Source organism: Erpetoichthys calabaricus, chromosome 6 (assembly GCF_900747795.2).
Source record: "Erpetoichthys calabaricus chromosome 6, fErpCal1.3, whole genome shotgun sequence".
NCBI classification, from domain to species: domain Eukaryota; kingdom Metazoa; phylum Chordata; class Cladistia; order Polypteriformes; family Polypteridae; genus Erpetoichthys; species Erpetoichthys calabaricus.
In genome coordinates, this window is record NC_041399.2 from 110034848 (window position 1) to 110056807 (window position 21960).

The 21960-nt window shown below is 37.4% G+C and overlaps 1 protein-coding gene across 2 annotated transcripts in view; it reads right to left on the reverse strand.

Annotated features, from left to right (window-relative positions):
• The window catches only part of LOC114653490 (nephronophthisis 3), an 838883-nt gene that overhangs the window by 31017 nt on the left and 785906 nt on the right, over positions 1 to 21960 (reverse strand). For both annotated transcript variants that reach the window (XM_028803845.2, XM_028803846.2), the window contains one exon: positions 53 to 169. In XM_028803845.2, coding sequence (XP_028659678.2) covers positions 53 to 169 — 117 coding nt within the window. The remainder of the gene's footprint in view (positions 1 to 52; positions 170 to 21960) is intronic.

Genomic DNA, 21960 nt, shown 5'->3' on the forward strand with positions numbered 1-21960 from the left:
TGTCCTTGTCCAAAAACTTACAGATTGCACTGTATTTTTGTTTCTTTAGTACCTCTTTCCTAGCAGCACTGCTCCCAAATTTATCCATGGAGTTGGCAGCATTGAGAGTTAGCAGGCGGGCTTGTTCAATGCCAATGCGGCATTCTGCAATCCAGTGTGCAATGACTTCCTGCAAACATTCAAACAAGTTAAAATATATTAGTACTTAACAGCTTGAAATACAGTATATTGCAAAAACTTAACTGCTGTATATGAGAAAAAGAAAACATTATATCTTAAAATATGCATAGCATCTCTCAGTAATTAAGAAAGCTGTAATATGTAAGCCTTAAAATTAAAAATACTCTATGATTGAATAAACAGGAGAGTTAATAGAATATAAGCCATGACAAACAGTGAATTGAAATTTCATGCAAAATTACAAGAACAAAAGATCTGGTGCAACATAACAGCATTAAAAATAAGCATTATTTCTTGCTCCTTTACCACCTTCACTTAGCTATTTTAAAATAATGTAACTTATTTTGTCAGCACTTTTTTCCCCATTGTCTGAAAATTTCAATTCATACAATGCTTACTGATTTATTATAAACAGTCCTGACAGATAAGTACTGTAAATTATTATAATTTTGTAAAGGTACAGAACAATACATCTCATTGAGTTTGCTTACGGATAAATAGAATCATAATACACACACTCAGAGCACGTGTGAATGAGTCTAAATTATAAGCTACCCATGAAGCCAGAATAAACTCAGACCAATTCTGAAAAACAAAGTTTTCATTTCTCTTCCTTCATAAATAACATCAGCCTGTAAAAGCGACATCTGTGACAGAGCGACATCTGCCACCACTTTACTTGCCATATGCATCAAGTTCACTGGAATTCTTATTCGCACCTTCTCTTTCAGGAACTATAAAACTATCAAAGGAAAATTCTAAAAGTAAATACATTTAAAGCTAGACTGATATCATATTATTTAGAACAGTAGAGTGTTGTACCGTGTTAGCCATAGATTGATACAGGAGAAAGAAGGGTGAAATGACACCTTTTATTGGCTAACTAAAAAAATTACAATAGCAAGCTTTCGAGGCAGCTAAGGCCCCTTCATCTGCCTCGAAAGCTTGCATTTGTAATCTATTTATTTAGACAATAAAAGGTGTCATTTCACCCTACTTTCTCCCATATTATTTAGCAAATAGATTAGGACTTTAAATAAAAAATACAGAATAACAACAGCACAACTACATATAATTACTTTGTGGTCCCTTCAAGCAGCCTGGACAAGGGAGGAGGGAACAATACTAGAGTCACTGAGTTTTGTCTGTTTTTTTTTTTTTTTATTTCATCATAATCATTCACATATATGAATTGTGCATTTTGATGGACCTACTAATGTGATTACTCACAGAGCTCATTTTATTGCTAGTTTTGGAAAAAAATGATATTTTGATATCATGTCTCTCTATTATAAAAGAAAATCCTGGAAAGCAAAGTAAAAGCAAGGCTACGATCCGTGATCCTCTCGGAAGACAATTTTAAAGACCAAAGACACTTGCCACGGTGCAAGACATGCCCTACTTACAAGATAAGACCATGGGCAGAAAAAAAATCAGTAGTGTAAAGACAGTCACGCAGCACACACAGCTCCATGGCATATAAAGTGTATAAGGTCAATACGGTAGAAATGAAATGAATAGGGTAGAAATGAAACGTTGACGACTAAACGAAGACGAAAGAAAAGCGCGGAGAAAAGAGACCCAAATGTGATGGAAAGAAAAAAATGCTAAAAAGAAAAACAATAATCTAGGTGCAAATTTAGAAAATAAGGAGAGTGATAATCAGCCCAGAACAAGTGGAATTGAAAACAAAGCACGTCCAATAGGGCTCAGAATTAAAAGATTAGAACTTCATAAACGGGAGCAGCATTATACGTCCTGCAAGAAAGAGATTTAACCATGCTCGGGCCGGAAAAAAAACGACAATTATTGTTTTTACAACGTCACGCAAGAAAAGTCAGTGAGCCACTGTTTAAAACAAGTCCACAGACCTCTAACAAAGCAGTTGTTGGATTGCTTTTGGCAGACATGCATAATGTGCTCCCAGCTCTTAAAACAATGACATGCGACAAGCAGAACAGGCAGCTCGCCAGCAGGTTGAAGCCTTTTTTGTTTTAAGTGACTGATAGGTCCGATTGAGGGGGGCGGAGTACAGCACGGAAGACTGATAGTGGGGTACTGATTGATGCGGTAAGTGGGAGGCGAGACCCAGGGGAGGAGGGGTCGGAGAGGGTGCTAGATAGTTGTGTTTGGGGTTACTAAGTCGGCGATTGTTCAAGTAAAACTTTTGTGACACTTTATTACGTCAGTCGCTACAGTATCAAAAAAAAAAGATAGTAAAGATCTCATTAGCACAAACAAAAGGTGATTAATCATCAGAGCCAGGTGCAATTGAAAAAATAGCAGGAAAAAGCAAGGTCGTCCCACAACAGTTAAAGCAACGACAAGTTTAATTTCAAAGAATACACAATTCGGTCAGGTGTATATTTATGATGATGGAGAAGCGATGCAAATTTTAACAGGCGACAAGTAAGGTGATGTATATATTCCGCGAATAACATTAGACACCAAAGGAGATCGTGATATGCCATTCGTATTAAAATGTTTACAGTTTACCGTGAGAATAGCTTTTGCTATGACAATTAACAAATCAAAGGGACAACCATTAGAAAACGTCGGATTATTTATCAGAGAAACAGAAACAATGGGTAGCGCTGCTGCCTTGCAGTTAGGAGACCTGGGTTCGCTTCCCTGGTCCTCCCTGCGTGGAGTATGCATGTTCTCCCCGTGTCTGCGTGGCTTTCCTCCGGGTGCTTCTTCCCACAGTCCAAAAACATGCAGGTTGAGTGGATTGACGTTTCTAAATTGTCCCTAGTGTGTGCTTGGTGTGTGTGTGTGCGAGCCCTGCGATTGGCTAGCACCCTGCCCGGGGTTTGTTTCCTGCATGCCTTGTGTTGGCTGGGATTGCCTCCAGTAGACCCCAGTGACCCTGTAGTTAGGATATAGCAGGTTGGATGATGGATGGAGGGATTAACCAAACACAGGGGTTGGCGAGCAAAGTGAGCAGGGGGCAGAGCCCCCTAGTTGTTTATAATAAAGAACTGTGTATTACTAAAATACTTGTAATATTTTGTCTGTGTCTTCTTATTCACTCTGGCTTATCCTCGGTATGACTACTCAATTGCTCATGGTTTAACTGTTACAAGGCATATGATGGGTACAGGGCATCACGATGATATGTACTAATTAGTGTTAAAAAATCTCTTTTGAACATTATGCTCAGGTTTAAATATCTGTCAGACCAGAAAGATACTTTGTGCCTGAAGTTATTACAGGCCTTACTAAGTCAAAAATATTAATGTGTATTTGCAACTAAAGATGTGAAAGATTCATGGTAAAATGTACATTAGAGATTACAGCTTTTACTAACCCAAAATAATATATTTTATATATACTGTATATATATCTTTATTAGGTACAGTACAGTTGGAACCCCTTTTGCCTTCAGAACTGCTGTAATTCTTCATGGCATAGATTCGACAAGGTGCTGAAAACATTCCCCAGCGATTTTGGTCCATTGCTGCAGATTTGTCGGCTGCACATCCATGATACAAGTCTCCCAAGTGTGCCAAGAAAATATCCCCCACACCATTATTACACCACCACCACCAGCCTGAACTGTTGATACAAGGCAGGATGGATCCATTATTCATGTTGTTGATGCCCAATTCTGAATCTACCATCCGAATGTCGCAGCAGAAATCGAAACTCATCAGACCAGGCAATGTTTTTCCAATCTCCTGTTGTCTAATTTTGGTAAGCCTATGTGGACTGTAGCCTCAATTGCTTGTTCTTAGATGACAAGATTGGCACCTGGTGTGGTCTCCTGCTGCTGAATGCTCTTCTGTATACTTTGCTCTTCTGTATACTTTGGTAGTAACAGGTGGTTATTTGAATTAGTGTTGCCTTTGTATGAGCTCAAACCAGACTGGCTATTCTCCTCTGACCTCTGGCATCAACAAGACATGTTTGCATCTACGTATGTACTTCTGCAACCTATAACAAAGATGTCTGTTAAAGTTATCCTTATTTTTTAAGTACTACTACTGCACAGAGGTCAAATAATGAGGTTTACATCCTGCCTCTATTCTCATGATGTCCAATAAATCTATTTAATTTTCTCTTCCTGTCCACTTTCAACAATTAAGGGCTTTAAACAAACATCTTCTTCTTCTTTCGGCTGCTCCCATTAGGGGTTGCCACAGTGTATCATGTTCTTCCATATCTTCCTGTCCTTTGCATCTTGTTCTGTTACACCCATCATCTGCATGTCCTCTATAACCACATCCATAAACCTCCTCTTAGGCCTTCCTCTTTTCCTCTTCCCTGGCAGCTCTATCCTTAGCATCCTTCTCCCAATATACTCAGCATCTCTCTTCAGCACATGTCCAAACAAACACCATCTCACCTCTCTGACTTTGTCTTCCAACCATCCAACTTAAGCCGACCATCTAATGTACTCATTTCTAATCCTATCCATCCTTGTCACACCCAGTGCAAATCTTAGCATCGTTAAGTCTGCTGACTCCAGCTCTGTCTCCTGCTTTCTGGTCAGTGCCACCGTCTCCAACTCATATAACATAGCTGGTCTCACTACCGTCCTGTAGACCTCCTCTTTCACTCTTGCTGATATCTGTCTGTCACAAATTACTCCTGACACTCTTCTCCACCCATTCCACCCTGCCTGAACTCTCTTTTTCACCTCTCTTCCACAATCCCCATTACTCTGTACTGTTGATCCCAAGTATTTAAACTCATCCACCTTTGCCATCTCTACTCCTTGCATCCTCACCATTCCACTGACCTCCCTCTCATACACACACATGTATTCTGTCTTGTTCCTACTGACCTTCATTCCTCTTCTCTCTAGAGCATATCTCCACCTCTCCAGGGTCTCCTCAACCTGCTCCCTACTATCGCTACAGATCACAATTTCATCAGCAAACATCATAGTCCACTGGGACTCCTGTCTAATCTCGTCTGTCAACCTGTCCATCACCAATGCAAGTAAGAAAGGGCTCAGAGCTGATCCCTGATGTAATCTCATCTCCACCTTGAATGCATCCGTCATTCCTACCGCAGACCTCACCATGGTCACACTTCCCTCGTACATACCCTGCACAACTCTTGCATACTTCTCTGCCACTCCTGACAATACCACAACAAACATAATGTAATAATAATTAGTAAATGCATGCTGCACATAATCAGGTATTTTTCAAGGCACATGGGAATTTGGAAACTTAAAAATTGGATAAAAAGTTTATCCACTAAACTTGCTAAAAGCCCAGAAATCTTACAAAAGTATTTAAAAGATGATTCTAAATAAATAAAGCTTCCTTGAGGTAATTAAGAAGGGGAGATATAATTCATGATTTATGTTTCCTCTTACTCTTTTGTTGTCCTGTATCTCTCTATATATATATGCATATATTCATCATCTGTTATCATTATGTTATCAATAAACTGTGTTATTTATTATTACAGTTACATTGTTCAGGTTATTTGCTGAAAAATAGTCTATCGCCACTTGAAGTTTATGTGCACCTTCATCAATTTATAAAGGATTTTTAAAAATCGAATTTCAAATCTCTTGATGCTTTTGATGTCCTGGCTTCAACGCGTGACAGAAATGTGCTACAAAACTAAACAAATATACATCAGTATGCCAATATATTTCTTTAGACAGGGCTGCAGACGAAACTGCAGATGGACGTTACCAAAACAAGTGATCACTGCAGGGCTGTGATCAAAACATTTTGAGGCTGATTCATCATATTTTAAAAGTAGCTTTGTTGTCAATTGTTGCTTAATACAGGATGTTCAGTGCCCACTAAATCACAAATAACATATACATCTGTACTTCACCAAAATTAAAACCACATTGGCCCACTTTTCCCTTTCTCATATGTTTCCATGTTGTAACCATCCCTGCAAGTGTGTGCTGAACCCTAGGAAACTGAATCTTAGATATCTAAAGAATGTCTATCCATCCATCCATTTTCCAACCCGCTGAATCCGAACACAGGGTCACGGGGGTCTGCTGGAGCCAATCCCAGCCAACACAGGGCACAAGGCAGGAACCAATCCCGGGCAGGGTGCCAACCCACCGCAGGACAAAGAATGTCTAATGAAAGACAATTGTTATATTTTTAGAATTAAGAACTCCAAGAACAATGTGCAAATTTCAATTCACTGAAATTCTGTATAAGTGTTCATCTTTAAATTAAGAGCACTCACATTACACCATTTCTTCTGAAAGTAATGCAAAGTATCTGTTACATTCCTTGACTCATCAGATGGTAAGAGATTCAGAAACGGCAACAAAACTTATTTAATGTATTCTGTTTGATATGCACTATATTCAAAGATTGATTAAGATGTTTAAAGCACAGTGATGAAGTTGTGCACCGTCCATATGCAGTGTGTATGTTTTTCCTATGTTTGTGTTGTAGTTTATTTTGGGAGGCACTCTAGTTTAACCTCAAGTCACTAACTCACTAGGCAAATTCAAAAATAAGATATCCAGGGACTAGTCTTCATTTTCAGTAGCAATTTAAAATTCTTTTTATAAGCAATCCTCTATAGCATAAGCCTCTATAAGATAACAAAAAAATCTCATACAAAGGTATGGGCCGGGTTTTGTGACTAGTAAGAAAAGAACAAACCACATTTACATTTTAATTTTAACTCAAAAATCATGAAAAGCTTTTTTATTACTTAATGCAGTGACTCAACCTCTGGGTAAGCCATTCTGGGCTAGTAATGCACTGATTTAATAAAACCTTTGAAAAAGCACTATAAACTTAGGATGCATGGCAATGCAATGGTCAGCACGGCTGACTCACAGCTTCAGTGTTGTCTGTTCAGATATTGACTCAGGCACTGGCTGTATAAAGTTCACAGATTCACTCATTCTACTTGAATTTGTTGGAAACCCATTCTAAATGCAGTCTTAATAATGATTCCAAATTAGCCCAGTGTTTTGTGAATGTACCTACATTTAGACTAACGTCCCATCCAGAGTTGATTGGTTTGTATACAAAGTGGAATAAGCTCTGACCACAAGTTGCATTGCCATAAAAGGGGCAGGAAAATCTATCAATGATTAAAATCTTAAAGTTAATGGTGAAAATAATTATGCAGGAGCTAAATGTCTTCTTGCCTTAAATTGCTTATTTTCAGACCTGGGGCCTCATGTATAACGCCGTGCGTAGAACTCACACTATAACATGGCGTAAGCACAAAAGCGGGATTGTGCGTACGCACAGAAAAATCCAGATGCAGGAATCTGTGCGCACGCATACTTTCACGTTCTTCTACTACATAAATCCCGATTTGCGTGAAAAGTAACGCACGTGCACGCGCCTTCTGTCCCGCCCCAACTCCTCCCAGAATTACGCCTCTTTGAATATGCAAATCAATATAAATACCCTTCTGTGAAAAGACAATGGGAAAAGCACGGGAGAAAATATAAGAATTTCAGCGAATACCAAGTGGAGGCAAATGAAAAACGTACTATTTGTTGGTTTAAACAGTGGTATAATCAACAAAAGGAAGCTGATCGAGTGACAGAGTGTCGGAGAAACTCGAAGGCTCAACTTCACAAAGTCGCACAGTGCCCGAAATAAAAAAGAAATCACATATCAAAGTTGCCGTGAAAAAGCGAGTCGTAGCCCACCGTCTGAGTGTCATATGAAAGCTTATTAGGGTACAGACAAAAAAAAGGCACACAGTGGGGAAAAAAAGCACGAAATGTCAACTTTAATCTCGAAATTTCCACTTTAATCACGTAGTTTATTTTGCCATTAAAGTAGAACATCTTAAACTTCATCTTAAAATCGTTTAATTTACTAGTTTCTCAAATCCTATTGTAACTAAAGTGGCATGTTAAATGCTTTGTTCTGTATTTGATCTTCTATGTGCTCTATGTGTGTGAATCACTACCTGCTTTTTAAATGGGCTTTCTCTTTCTCCGACGGGACACATACTCCATTACATTCTTGATATTACAGCTCTCTGAATAATTAAAATACTGAGATGTATACGTGATATCTTTTTTCATGATGATAGGAATGAAAGCATGTTATTAAACATGGGAACACGGTGGCGCAGTGCTTGTTCATGTCTCACGCAAGAGGCTTGCTGCGCCATGCGCAACCTTCAGTTAAATAATTTATCACAGAAGTACTGTCTCTTTCAAACGTACTAACCTCCAATTCCTGTCCTTACTTTTCTTTCTCCAAAAACTCAATCGCCACACAATAAGCTATGTAATAGACGTGAAGCCATCTGTAAGCTTAGAACTTCGATTCTTCAAAACTTTTAAGGAACATTGAAATATCTTAGTAGTACGTGTTTAATTATTATATCCGTCTATCTTTCCAGTGTCGCGTCAGCACCAGTAATAATACAGCGCAAGGCAGGAACAATTACTGAACTAGCTAGCGCTGCGGCACCGTGTCCTCACATGTTTAATTATTAACAATACAGATTATTTAAATGAAGTTAAAGTTTTATCTGTATAATATAATCAACATGTTTTGCTGCATTTCGTCTTAGAAATGAATACCGTCATCACATGTAAATACGCGCTTTATAAAGTGGCGCAGGTTGTGCAATATTATAACTGTAGTGCAAGTTTACAGTGGGGTAATTGTACTTATAAGTCCAAATATTTCTACAAGGAGCACTTGATGGACTGATTTAGTGTTTAGAGTTCTTGGGATGAAACTGTTTCTAAACCGCGAAGTCCGTACAGGGACTAAAGCGTTTGCTGTGGCTCAGGCAGCATCTGCTTCATGCTGTATACTGATAATTCTCTTTCCAATCAGCTGCTGCTGTGATTTCCCACTCAGATACAGTAATATAAATACTCCGAGTGGTGCAGTGAGAGTAATGTGGAAAAAGATGATCTGCTGTGGCAGCCCTTAACGGGATCAGCTGAAAGAACATGCAGTGAGAGTTACAACGCTAAAGCAGTTATGGTATTTGGAATACTATGGCTATTCCCTGGACCATTATATTGCTACAGGTTAATTACAATCAGATGCATTACACTAATAAACAATATGCAGTTAATTTCAGTGTATTTATAAAGCCACGCCAGGAATGTGGATTTAAGAAAGAAAGAGTGATCACACAGGAACAGTAGCACTGCTTTGACACTGGGTGCCGCCAGTCTGCAAAACCGGGCGGATAAATTGCGTACGCCAAGGAATGAGTTACCGTGGAAATGTGCGTGGCTTTACGCCAAGTTTAGGTTTTATACATCGCGATTTGAGTGTGGAAAGGTTCGTACGCAACATTTCTGTGCGTACGCACCGTTTATACATGAGGCCCCTGGTGCTCAAATATCAATGTGGCAGCTGGTTTCTATACCAAGCTGTTTTTTTTATATAGAGGCTAATTTTTCACCTTTAATTTATACCACAGTTAAGGAGTTACACTGTTACTTTATCTCACTTCACAATTTATAATTCAATTTTCTAAGATTTTTTTGTTGTTCCACTGCTTTACAGGTGACAAAACACAGAAAATGAATGAATAAGTGCACACATCTTATAGCATTTAGGACATCAGATCCCCTTTATGCATTACAATTTAATAATCCACTATTATATGAGCTGTTTGCTTCCTTAATTACTTCTAAATCATTTCCTTTATAATGCAAATGGCAAATAATAATAATAATAATAATAATGCATTTTATTTATAGGGGCACTTTACATTAGCAGTAAATCTCAAAGTAGTAGGTACTGATTTAGTTTCTATCATACCTCTGTACTTGTAACTTAAACAATTTATTTTTTAATGTCAATGGCAAATATACCCCAGTTTTTGCTTAATTTGAATAGAATGTGACATGTGGTCTGTGGCAAAGTGCAGATTTTAAATAAATAATTGTGCTCCATGTAGGTGCAGGCTTCAAGTGGGTGCAAGGGTGCGTAAGTGCGTTTCGCTCCGCAGTTAGCAGAGGTACTGGCTGGCCACACCGAATACATGTGCAGATGTCTCAATGATGCCGCAGAGGGAGTGGTTCCTCACACCTGCACCCACTTAGGCAACAGATAAGAGCCTGCACAGGTCGGGGAGTGGGGCAGAGAGAAAAGAGGAAGGAACAAGACAGAAGAAAAACAGCATCAGAAGTTAAAGGGAGAAAGACCTGAGAGTCATGGGTTAGCCGGGCAGAAGAATAAAGACATGGGCTGGGATCATCCTGTAGTAAAAAGAACATTAAGGATCCGATGAATGTGTGTTTTTAACTTCTGGTTTTAAAGGATTATTTATTGTAACTTTTTAATCACTACCAACACCTTCATTTTATGTGATTATTTATTTATTATGGATTAAGCACTACAGTTTGAACACTGTTTTGGACATAGTTAATAAATGTACCTGTTCACTTATACACCTCTGCTTTATGTGTTGTGTCCTCATCCACTGGCTTATCCCAGTCATGACTATCGATGGTATCGAGTTCAACAGGCTCCCAAAAAAGAGTTGGGACAGCTCTTCACAGCTTTCAGATTAATAATGGTCTGTTTACTCCACTATAAGCTAATAATTTAATGGAATGTTCTTAAGGCTCAGCTATATTTCTGTATTTAGACAATAGAATGATCTCAGATTGAAGCTAGACAACTAGAAAAAAACATGAACTGTTAGAATGGCATTAAGGGCATATAGTTTTCTGACCTATGTACAATACTGTTCATATGGTCTTCGTGTATGTGATAACAGACAGAAACTTTAAGAAATGTAACCTAGACACTTAAGCCATAAATGAAACATTACAGACAAGAAAAGTTGCTCTTGTGCGGGGGTGTGTGTGTACTATCAACCTTCATCTTTAATTTTTGTGTGAACTGTTTGCTTTAAATTTCATTAAAACCTGAACTGTGGAGTATCTTTTTGTACAACAAATAATAATAACTTCTGGAATGCCTTTCTGGTAGCTTGATTTTGAACTATTTGAAACACCCGACAAGTGCAGCTACAGGCCTCGACAAATAATTTCCTTGTGAAAAATAAAACACTAAATTAATTTTTTAAATATATATATATATATATATATATATATATATATATATATATATATATATATATACACACACACATACAGAATGTCTCGATCTACAACAAGTAAAAAAAATTAAAACAACACAATGAACAATTAAAGAGGGAGCATAATTTTAGATAAAGCCAAAGTCAAGGTGAGATTCCCTAACCCAGGATGTGAAATTATGTGTGTTAAAGCTGAATTACAAAAAACTGACCAAAAAAGAACGAAACATCAAATAAAAACAATCACTAAAGCAAAATGGATGTTTAAATAGTCTAGCATTTACCTTTTCTGTACTGAAAACTTTACTGAATGAAACAAGTAAGCTAAGCATTTCAAGCCCTTAGAAGTTTCTGGCACAGAATGCAATTTGAAAATTAGAACAAGATGCTGTATTTGGAAAGTTTTGGTTTTTTTTACCACTTACTGAACTACTCCATTTAAGTTGCCAATGCCTAATTAAAGTGGTTTCAAGGGAAGCATAACAATTTTTAAGCCTGTCTTGTTGATTTAATTCCATGTGATACTTTGCACACTAAATACAAGAGTAAAGCAACATTTTTTCCATGTCTCAAATTTGCCTCAGGTAGTGGGGAATAACACAGAAATTTATTGCACATAACTGTGACTTATTTCACCGGATTAACTTTAATCAAACACATTCCTTGATGGCAAAGATCCATTACTAATTTCAATATGACTGTGAATGTGAATGCAATTATCAGTTATACTAAATTATACCTAATGAAAATAAGTAATAAATATTTTATTTACTTATTTTAGTAAGGGTTTTAAAAGTATTGAAATAAAACTTCTTTGCAGATTAATAGCTTCAACAGTTAACTCATTCATAACAAGATAAAAGAACTGACATATACTTTCAGGTGTTAAGGTCAGAAGTACAGACTTATTGCCTTTTTATGGTGCTTTTTAAATTGAAAAGAGTTATACAATAAAGTAACTAATAAGAAATTATGTATTCTAGGAGTACTGTTTGGCAGAAACCTTTACTAACATAAAATCAGCTATGGTTAAACAAATAAATAAGCCATTATTGAACATATTCAAAAAATGTAATACATAAACTGTTTTTATGGATTGCAAGAGCAGCTAACATGGCCAAAAACTGTCAGACAGCATTTTATACAGTTACATATTTTAGAAGCTTTTCACTACACAAACCATTAGCGTAGTTTGTGTTTAAAAATGAGCAGTTTTAAGTTTTGATCTGTGCCTAAAACACAGTCTGAAAGCAGAGATAATTTATAGCAATACCTCACCATACACATGTAAAGTCAAACAAAGTGGCATTTCCTTCCTTTCAGGCTGGGCATCTAAGAAAATGTGAATGCCCCATAAAGACAAAGTCAGTCATGTGACATGTTTAAATACAGCTGGAGCTAGTTACAGACAACCAGCTGTTGTTTTGGGTGGCGGTGGTGGGGGGTAATCCCTTAAACTAAATACATGGTTTCCAAAATGCCACACCTTACATTGGACAAAAAGTCCCAATATTAAATGAAGGAAAACACTGACAATCCTGAGATAAACGTATAAAGCACAAAACGAAATTGATTGCTGCTTCTTTGTTTGTTTTAACACAGTCAATCGTACAACTCTTCATTATGTAATATCTGCAAGAAAATAACTATCATATGTTAAAATAAACAAGTGACATAAACAACCCTTTTACTTAAGTTTTTAGTGTTTTCTTTTTGGTAAAGGAGTATCTTGGCTCAACCATAATTTTTATTATGTTGAAGTGAAACAGTATTTCTTTAACACAGACTGATATTAAGACTTGATAAATGTTAAGAATATGACATAAACATATGCTTAAACATATAATTTACATTCTTAAACATGCTTAATCCAACGGAGGGTCACAGTGGTCTGGAATCTCTGCTGACAACACAAGGCACAAGGAAGAAAACAGCCCTGGACACAGCGCTGCTCCTCTGCAGGGCCCACTTACACACACATCCACACTCACTCACATGTCTTTGGGATTTGAGAGGAAAGCCAATGCAGATACAGTGAGAACATGCAAACTACATATGGACAAAGACTTGACACAAGATTTGAAGCCTAGAAGTTGGATCCATGAGGTAGTGGCACTGCTCATTGCACACCTTTGCACAAAAACATGTTTAATCCAAAACAATTTTAGTCAAAGCTGCTTAGATTAGTGTAGGATAAAGTACTGAATGAAATACAACCCTTTAGATGCTGCAAAAACTTTGGAAAAGCAGTTTAGAAAATCAGGAGAGAATCCATCTATTGAGTCTTTAAAAAAAGCCATCTGTTAGGAATACTAAATTAAAAAAAACTGTACTGTATTATCAGTATACCAACACATTACCATAACATATTTTAAAAAGGCACCACAGACTTCCACCCTCCGTCTCACTTTGTTAATTTGCATTTATCTGTGCACCCACTGTGCTTTGAAATTTTAATTCAAAACATTCAACTTGAAAAGAAACAAAACTCCTCGGACATCAACTGAGCTCTTGTCTAAAGAAATCTATTTAACATATAAAAAAGTAACTTAAAAATTATTCAGGTTGAGGAGAACCTTTGGCAAAATGGGGAGGAATATCCGACACTTTGTGACAAATTAATTTGTAACATACTGTGCTTATATTGTCTTTTTAATTTAATTGCACTGTTAGTGTTAATTGGGGTGAAGCTAAGGAAATTAGACTGAAGAGGTGGCCATTATTTCATTATGAATAGCAATTAAAATGTATGAAGACGATGAAACAAAAGAAATTACAGTCAAAATACAGACAATTGTCCACGGTGATTGTATTTGCATAGTCTGCAAACTTAAACTGACTTTTTCCAGGATAATAGGTCACTTTCAAAATAACAAAACAAAATATTTGGAAAAAAAAAATGTTTTAACACAAAGTTGATCCCTCTGCAAGTTATAATAATTAATTTAAAATAGCAAGAATAAAATATTTCTAAATTCAGCTATTCTACTGTAGGATGAAATGGATTCAGAGTCTTTCCCAGCAGTATTAGGTCATTTATAAAACCTAAACCTGCAGGAGAAGTCAGTTCATTGCAGGGCACAGACACACACTCCAGTCCTACTGAGAGTCAATAATTAACCTAACAGGTTGGCTCATGGATGGAAAATCAGAGCACAAGGGCAACAAATAAACAGACATGTGGAGAACATGCATACTGTACACAACAGGCTGAAAGTTGAGTCTAGTCTTGACAGGGGGCCTTTAAAATGATTAGTTTAATTGTATTACCAGATACTATTTTAACAATTAGCTCATAATAAAGATTTAATTTGTGTTAAGGAAAATGAGATGTATCTAAAGTAAACTAAAAATAAAGAAATACGTAAAATAGAATTCCTAATATAAATTCTGTAGTGTCCTTCATTACTTCCTGATCTGGTTCATCATTCAAGATTTTCTATGAAAAATTAAATGTCACTGCACAGCAGCCAAGGCTATATCTGACTTGACTATTGTAATAGTGTACTATTAGGCATTACAAATCATTGTTTTTCCTTCAGAATCATAAATTGGATCAGCAAAAAATAAGAAAAAGTGTGACCATAATTTCTTGACTTTTTAAAAGAGCATTCTTTACATTAGAAAAGCATATTGTGATGTCTGCGGTGGGTTGGCACCCTGCCCGGGATTGTTTCCTGTCTTGTGCCCTGTGTTGGCTAGGATTGGCTCCAGCAGACCCCCGTGACCCTGTGTTCAGATTCAGCGGGTTGGATAATGGATGGATATTGTGATGTTATAAACATAATGTAAGCAAAAGAAACACAAAATATAATGTGACATACAATATTATCTACATAGAATATTGAACAAAAATTCAGGTTAGACAACAGACAGATGGACAGGTATACATACATATAAAATACAAATATACAGTACATCAGGAAGGGCATTCAGCCTTAAAAAAATTCTGCTTGAATACCCACTTGATTAAACAGTTGTGAGAGTAACAAAGCATGGACAGGATGCATCCCATAGTACCAAATGGGAATCCCCAACTGACTATGCCAAGCAGAAAGTTGGGAAACTTTAGGTACTGTAAACATGCATCTATTATGCATTTACTCTTATGTAACAAGAACTTAACAAAGGTTTTTTGGTCTTCATATCACTTATAAAACATCAGTGGATAGCTTATTCATCTATGTGCAGTGTGGCATATTGACCCAAAGGTAAAATGTTGTTGTTATTATTGCGCCTGTTAGGGGTTGCCACAGCCAATCATCTTCTTCCATATCTTCCTGTCTTCTGCATCTTGCTCTATCACACCCATCACCTGCACGTCCTCTCTCACCACATCCATAAACCTTCACTTAGGCCTTCCTCTTTTCCTCTTGCCTGGCAGCTCTATCCTTAGAATTCTTTTCCCAATATACCCAGCATCTCTTCTCTGCACGTGTCCAAACTAACGCAATCTCGCCTCTCTGACTTTGTCTCCAAGCTGTCCCACCCGAGTCGACCCTCTAATGTACTCATTTTTAATCCTGTCCATCCTCGTCACATCCAATGCAAATCTTAGCATCTTTAACTCTGCCACCAACAGCTCTGTCTCCTGCTTTCTGGTCAGTGCCAGCGTCTCCAACCCTTATAACAAATCTGGTCTCACTACCGTCCTGTGAATCTTCCCTTTCACTCTTGCTTATAAAAGTCTGTCACAAATTACTCCACCAATTCCAACCTGCCCGCACTCTCTTTTTCACTTGTCTTCCACAATTCCCATTACTCTGTACTGTTGATTCCAAGTATTTAAACTCCTCCACCTTCGCAACCTCACCATTCCACTGAATATCCTTTCATTCATACACATGTATTCTGTGTTGTTCCTACTGACCTTCATTCCTCTCTTCTCTAGGGCATATCTCTACCTTTCCAGGGTCTCCACAACCTGCTTCCTACTCTCGCTAGAGATCACAATGTCTTCAGCAAACATCACAGTCCAAGGAACTCCTGTCTAATCTTATCTGTCAACCTGTCCATCACCACTGCAAATAAGAAAGGGCTCAGAGCCGATCCCTGATGTAATCCCACCTTCATATTAAATGCATCTGTCACTGCTAAAGTAGACCTCACCACTGTCACGCTTCTCTTATACATATCCTGTACAACTCTTGCGTACTTCTCTGCCACTCCCGACTTTCTCATGCAATCCCACAACTCCTCTCGAGGCACCCTGTCATATGCTTTCTTCAGGTCCACAAAGATGCAATGCAACTCCTTCTGGCCTTCTCTAAACTTCTCCATTACCACCCTCACAGCAAACATTGCATCTGTGGTGCTCTTTCTTGGCATAAAACCATACTGCTGCTCACTAATCGTCACCTCTCTTCTTAACCTAGCTTCCACTACTCTTTCCCATAACTTCATCAGGTCTTGTACTAATATGTAACACTAGCAAAATACCCGCGCTTCGCAGCAGAGAAGTAGTGTGTTAAAGAGGTTATGAAAAAAAAAAAAGGAAACATTTTAAAAATAACGTAACATGATTGTCAATGTAATTGTGTTGTCATTGTTATGAGTGTTCCTGTCTTTTATATATATAACATACACACACACACACACACACACACACATAAACATATATATACATATACATATATATATACATATCTACATATACACATATCTACATATACATACGTATATACACATATACACATCCACATAAACATATATATACATATACAAATTTACATATCTACATATATATATATATATATATAGACATACATATATACATACATACATTCACATATATATATATATATATATATATATATATACTGTATATATACACTGTATATATACATATCTACTTATTGGCTCCTGTATTTAGGATATAGCAGGTTGGATAATGGACGGATGGACATTTGTATGCATAGCCCCATTTGCCCGTTTTCGTTTTTTTTCTTTCTTCAGTAATATCTCAGCAAACCCGGAGCTTGTCAGTTCAAATCCTGGTACTGACACCACTGTGTGACCCTGAAGAAGTCACTTCACCTGCCTGTGCTGCAAAAAACAAAAGTAATGTAACAAATTGTACCTCAGATGTTGTAAGTTGGTGGAATAAAGGCATAAGTAAAATAGATAAATATGTATTATACACATAGGAACTATTCATTTATTTTCAGTTAAGTCATCTGCAGCAAACTTTTATAAATGAGGGTTTCTGATTTTTAGATAGTGCAAACTGTTTCTTCTTCATTGACGTTTTCTCTTGGAGAGCTTTTTTCATTTCATTGAAAATGAAAGCAGCAGCTGCCAAAATATGTAGCTTTCTTATTAATTTTTCAACATTGTGTAAAATAAATGTATAAAGTAACATAAAAGGTTTAAATACTGGTTATTCTTTTACACTAAAATATTACTACAGAGATACAAAAAAAGTAAAATGGATATGTTCTTTTTCTTTAAGGAGATTAAATATTACTGAAGAAAGAAAAAAAAATTAAACAGCCAAATGGGGCTATGCATATGAACTTAAAAGGTTTAAATAAAACAGAAATATATATTTTATTTTTACTTGCTTAACTTGTGGAGGGTGTATCCTGTAGCAAAGCCCTAACTTTTTTCGTGAAAGCCCGTTTCAGTAAATAAGTGTTAAAAACAGGTGTAAAGATATTGACAATAAGCTACGCAAACCCAGGAAGACATGGAATCGTTTAAATCAAGTATCATTACATCTTCCTTTCTTAAAGAGAAGTAAGGCAGTACTTATAAGCTTACATATTTATATATAGACATACATATATATATATATATATATATATATATATATATATATATATATCTGAAGCCATGGAAGCACACTCTTGAGAATGCAACGTATAATTGTACAGAAGAAAAGCAATCTTGCTTCAAATGAATGGCAACCTTTTGTAGGTCTATGAAGTTAATTTAAACTTTAGGTTTACACGGTGCTTTTTTTCCGAAGTACCTGCACTCATGAATATGTCTGTATGTGTCAGTCGGTCAAATCCACGCGCTTCGCACCGGCGAAGTACCGCTTTTAAATTTTTATTAAGAAGAAAATAAAACGTTTTTAAATTGATGGAAAATATACTAATAACAGTTTGTTAAGGATCAGTTTTTTTGTGAAGCTGCCTTTACTCGAGTGATCACTTCGACCTGACTTGGTGGCCAAGTATAAGCGTTACCTGGTAGCTAACCACCCATACAATCAGATTGTGAATCAGACTACGAATGCCGTGAATGTAATTACACACTCACTGCACTTGCTTACGGTAATCGAACCTCGGACGTCAGCGCTAGAGGGGCTTAGCAGCGGTGAAGTATTGCTTTTAAATTTTAATTAAGAACAAAAGGAAACCTCAGAGGTTCGATTCCCGAAAGGGAGTGAAGTGAGTGTCCGGTTAAAGCTTATGGTTGGACAGCAAGTGACGTAACATCAGCCACGGTGCCTTCAGTTGTGAGAAGCAGATCATAGAATGATTGAAAATAGTTTTGCATTTACCTTTTTAGTAAAAGGCGAGCTTTTAAGCCTGAGAAATCACCCCGTAAATGCACACGTTTAATTGCACGTGTTAATATGAATGCTTACACAGTATTAAAAGACACTCAAAAATTAACGTCATTTACCATCAGCCACGGTGCCTTCAGTTGTGAGAAGCAGATCATAGAATGATTGAAAATAGTTTTGCATTTACCTTTTTAGTAAAAGGCGAGCTTTTAAGCCTGAGAAATCACCCCGTAAATGCACACGTTTAATTGCACATGTGTTAATATGTATGCTTACACAGTATTAAGAGACAGTCAAAAATTAACGTCATTTACCTTCGTTCCCGCATTTGACTCGTGCTGTAAATCTCTTCCTTGTTTTTAGTTCACGTGATTACGTAGGAGGCGTGATGACGCGATACGTGACTCCGCCTCCTCCATTACAGTATATGGACAAAAAATATGTTCCAGTTATGACCATTACGCGTAGAATTTCGAAATGAAACCTGCCTAACTTTTGTAAGTAAGCTGTAAGGAATGAGCCTGCCAAATTTCAGCCTTCCACCTACACGGGAAGTTCGAGAATTAGTGATGAGTGAGTCAGTCAGTCAGTCAGTCAGTCAGTCAGTGAGTCAGTGAGTCAGTGAGGGCTTTGCCTTTTATTAATATGTATAGATAAAGAGAAATGCATTGCCATTCCTTCCAGTTGCAAATTGTGTTTTTCTTTTGCCTCCTCAGTTCTGCTCTCCTCTCTGTTCTTTCATCTTCAATCTGTTGGGTCTCTTCATTACACGGTGGCAAATGACAAAAAATTTAAAGGTGTGCAATGACATAATGAAACATGCAAACTTTAAAAGAAAAAACGGGGAGTACCCCAGTTTATTTTGGAGTCTTTTTTTTTTTATTAATAACATTTTATTTACTCTTATTTGAAAGAAATTGTTTAGGATACATTCGGTTACAGGACTGAAAGAAACAATTGTAAAGATGATTGCCTCATAAACGTTAGATCATTAGATTTTTTTTTTTTTTTTTTTACTAATTAGGGCTTAATTTAAAGCATTGCATTTTCCATTATAAGGCATTGCACTACTTAAAGAAATGCCTTGTTTTCTTGAACAAGTAATACTGTGCAATATCCAGGACTGTCAAACATATGGACACTTGGAGTACACATAATTCATGAACATCAGGTTTGATTTTTTTTTTGTTTTGTTGCTGTACCTCTCTGTGATACAGCACCCCAATCAACCATAAAATCACCACGGAGCACCACGTTAGATTACAAATAAATTCCTTTAGTGATTGTGTCGCAGGAGGCTGGGGGACAGACCCAGCCAGGACACTTGGAAGGACCGGGAGGTGGCATGTTCGTCCTCCGGGCCACGAGGGGGCAACTGCCCTGGATCAGGAGAGGGCCACAGAAGGGGAGCAAGGTGGCTCAAGGACGTTGGGTCCCATACCCACCGCCAGGGGGTGCCCCGAGTCTCAGAGAGCCCGGGAAATGTGTACTTCCACCAAACCTGGGAATATGGAGGATGATCCTTCCAGGGGCACCCGGAGTGCTTCCGGGTGCTCTCTTGACACTTCCGCCACACCAGGAAGTGTCGTCAGGCACAGCACCTGGAGCTCATCTGGGTGAGAATAAAAGGGGTTGCCTCCCTCCAATCAGAGAGCTGGAGTCGGGAGTGGGAGCAGGACGAAGCTCCCGTGGAGAGAGGAAAAGGCAGCCCACCATATTGCTGAGAGAACAGTGAGAGAAAGGCCCGGTATAAAGGTGATTGGGGCAAGAAGCACAGTGTGTTGTGCGGGACAGTGTTGTGTATTGGAAGAAAAATAAATGTGTTTTGTATAAAGATGCGGTGTCTGTCTGATGGTGTCCGGGCGAGTCTCACAATTGTTATTACAATAAAATGGCATGTAGAATCTTAACAAATTGGAACAAACTATCAAGCACTGCACTGCAGGCAAAAAAAAACCCCCAAAAAAACGGAGAGCACGCCAGTTTACTTTGGCATCAGGTTTTTTTTGTATTATAACTCTTGCATCGGAAAAAAAAGAAATGGATGTTCGCCTGTTAATGTACACCATCATGTACATAAAACGGGAACCGTGATCGCCAAAAATTTAATTGAAGAAAGAATGCTATATTAACTTTCACTCACTCAGCACACCAATTAACTGGAAACTTGAGACTGACTGACAAACCTTGCCACCAATCAATATTTTCCTTTAGTTTTGCCACACTACCTACTCATTTCTGTACACCTTTACTTGTCGTCACCCTTCAGATTGTGAGCATGTCATCACATTTAATTTTGCACGTCACCTCGTTTTAATGTGCACGTCACCTTAAGTGTGCGTGTTACCTTGTTTATTTGTGTACTCATCAAGTTTGTTACAGAGTTGGTTTTCTGTCGCACCTTAAGATTAACACACATACATAGATATTTGCATACACATAGACACTAACCACAAAAGTACCGTATGAAAGACGTATACACATGCACGTAACTCCCTAGCACTTTAACCCACACAAGTACCATATGAATAACACATGCACAGTCCGTTTTCCCTAGTACTTCAAAAGACTTACTTATCGTAGGTACGAGCAACATGCAATCTCTTAGATATATCTCAGACCTAAATATTACCCTTTGGTCTCCAAGAATATATTCAAACATACAAAGACTCAAAATCCCTGGCTATAGGCCATTTATCAGCCAGTGAATGTTTTAATTTAACACACTGTTCATTATTGGACAGAGTTCTTCATTCGCAGCTCAAGAAACCTTGCAGATCGGATCATATGGCACTTCCTACAGCTCCAGTTTCTCTTAAAAAATGACCTTATTACCTTAATTATACTAGAAATTAAAACAAAGCATAGAAAGTTAAAAGCATTGTGGTATTTATTAAAGAACAATAATACCAGTGGAGAAAAGCATAAAATAAAATGTGGATAGCAAAATCTGGATATAGATATAGTCTTTAGAAAAAGCTTATGAAAAGTCAAAGATGTCAAAGATGAATGCCTTGGGCGGCTTGTAATCTAATACTCAAAGTTGTTCATGAGATGCTTTGCTGATGATCAGATGGAAACAGCTGCACGTTGCTGGTGACTTTTTCTGACGTTGCTCTTCTGTCATCGCTGTTTTCCTATTCTTCTGTTGCTCTTCAAACGAGGCATATTTATTATAAAATTGTTAGATATTCCGCTTGACTGGCAGTCAATATGATGGATAAATTCACTCATACTCTTTAAACTATTTGAATATG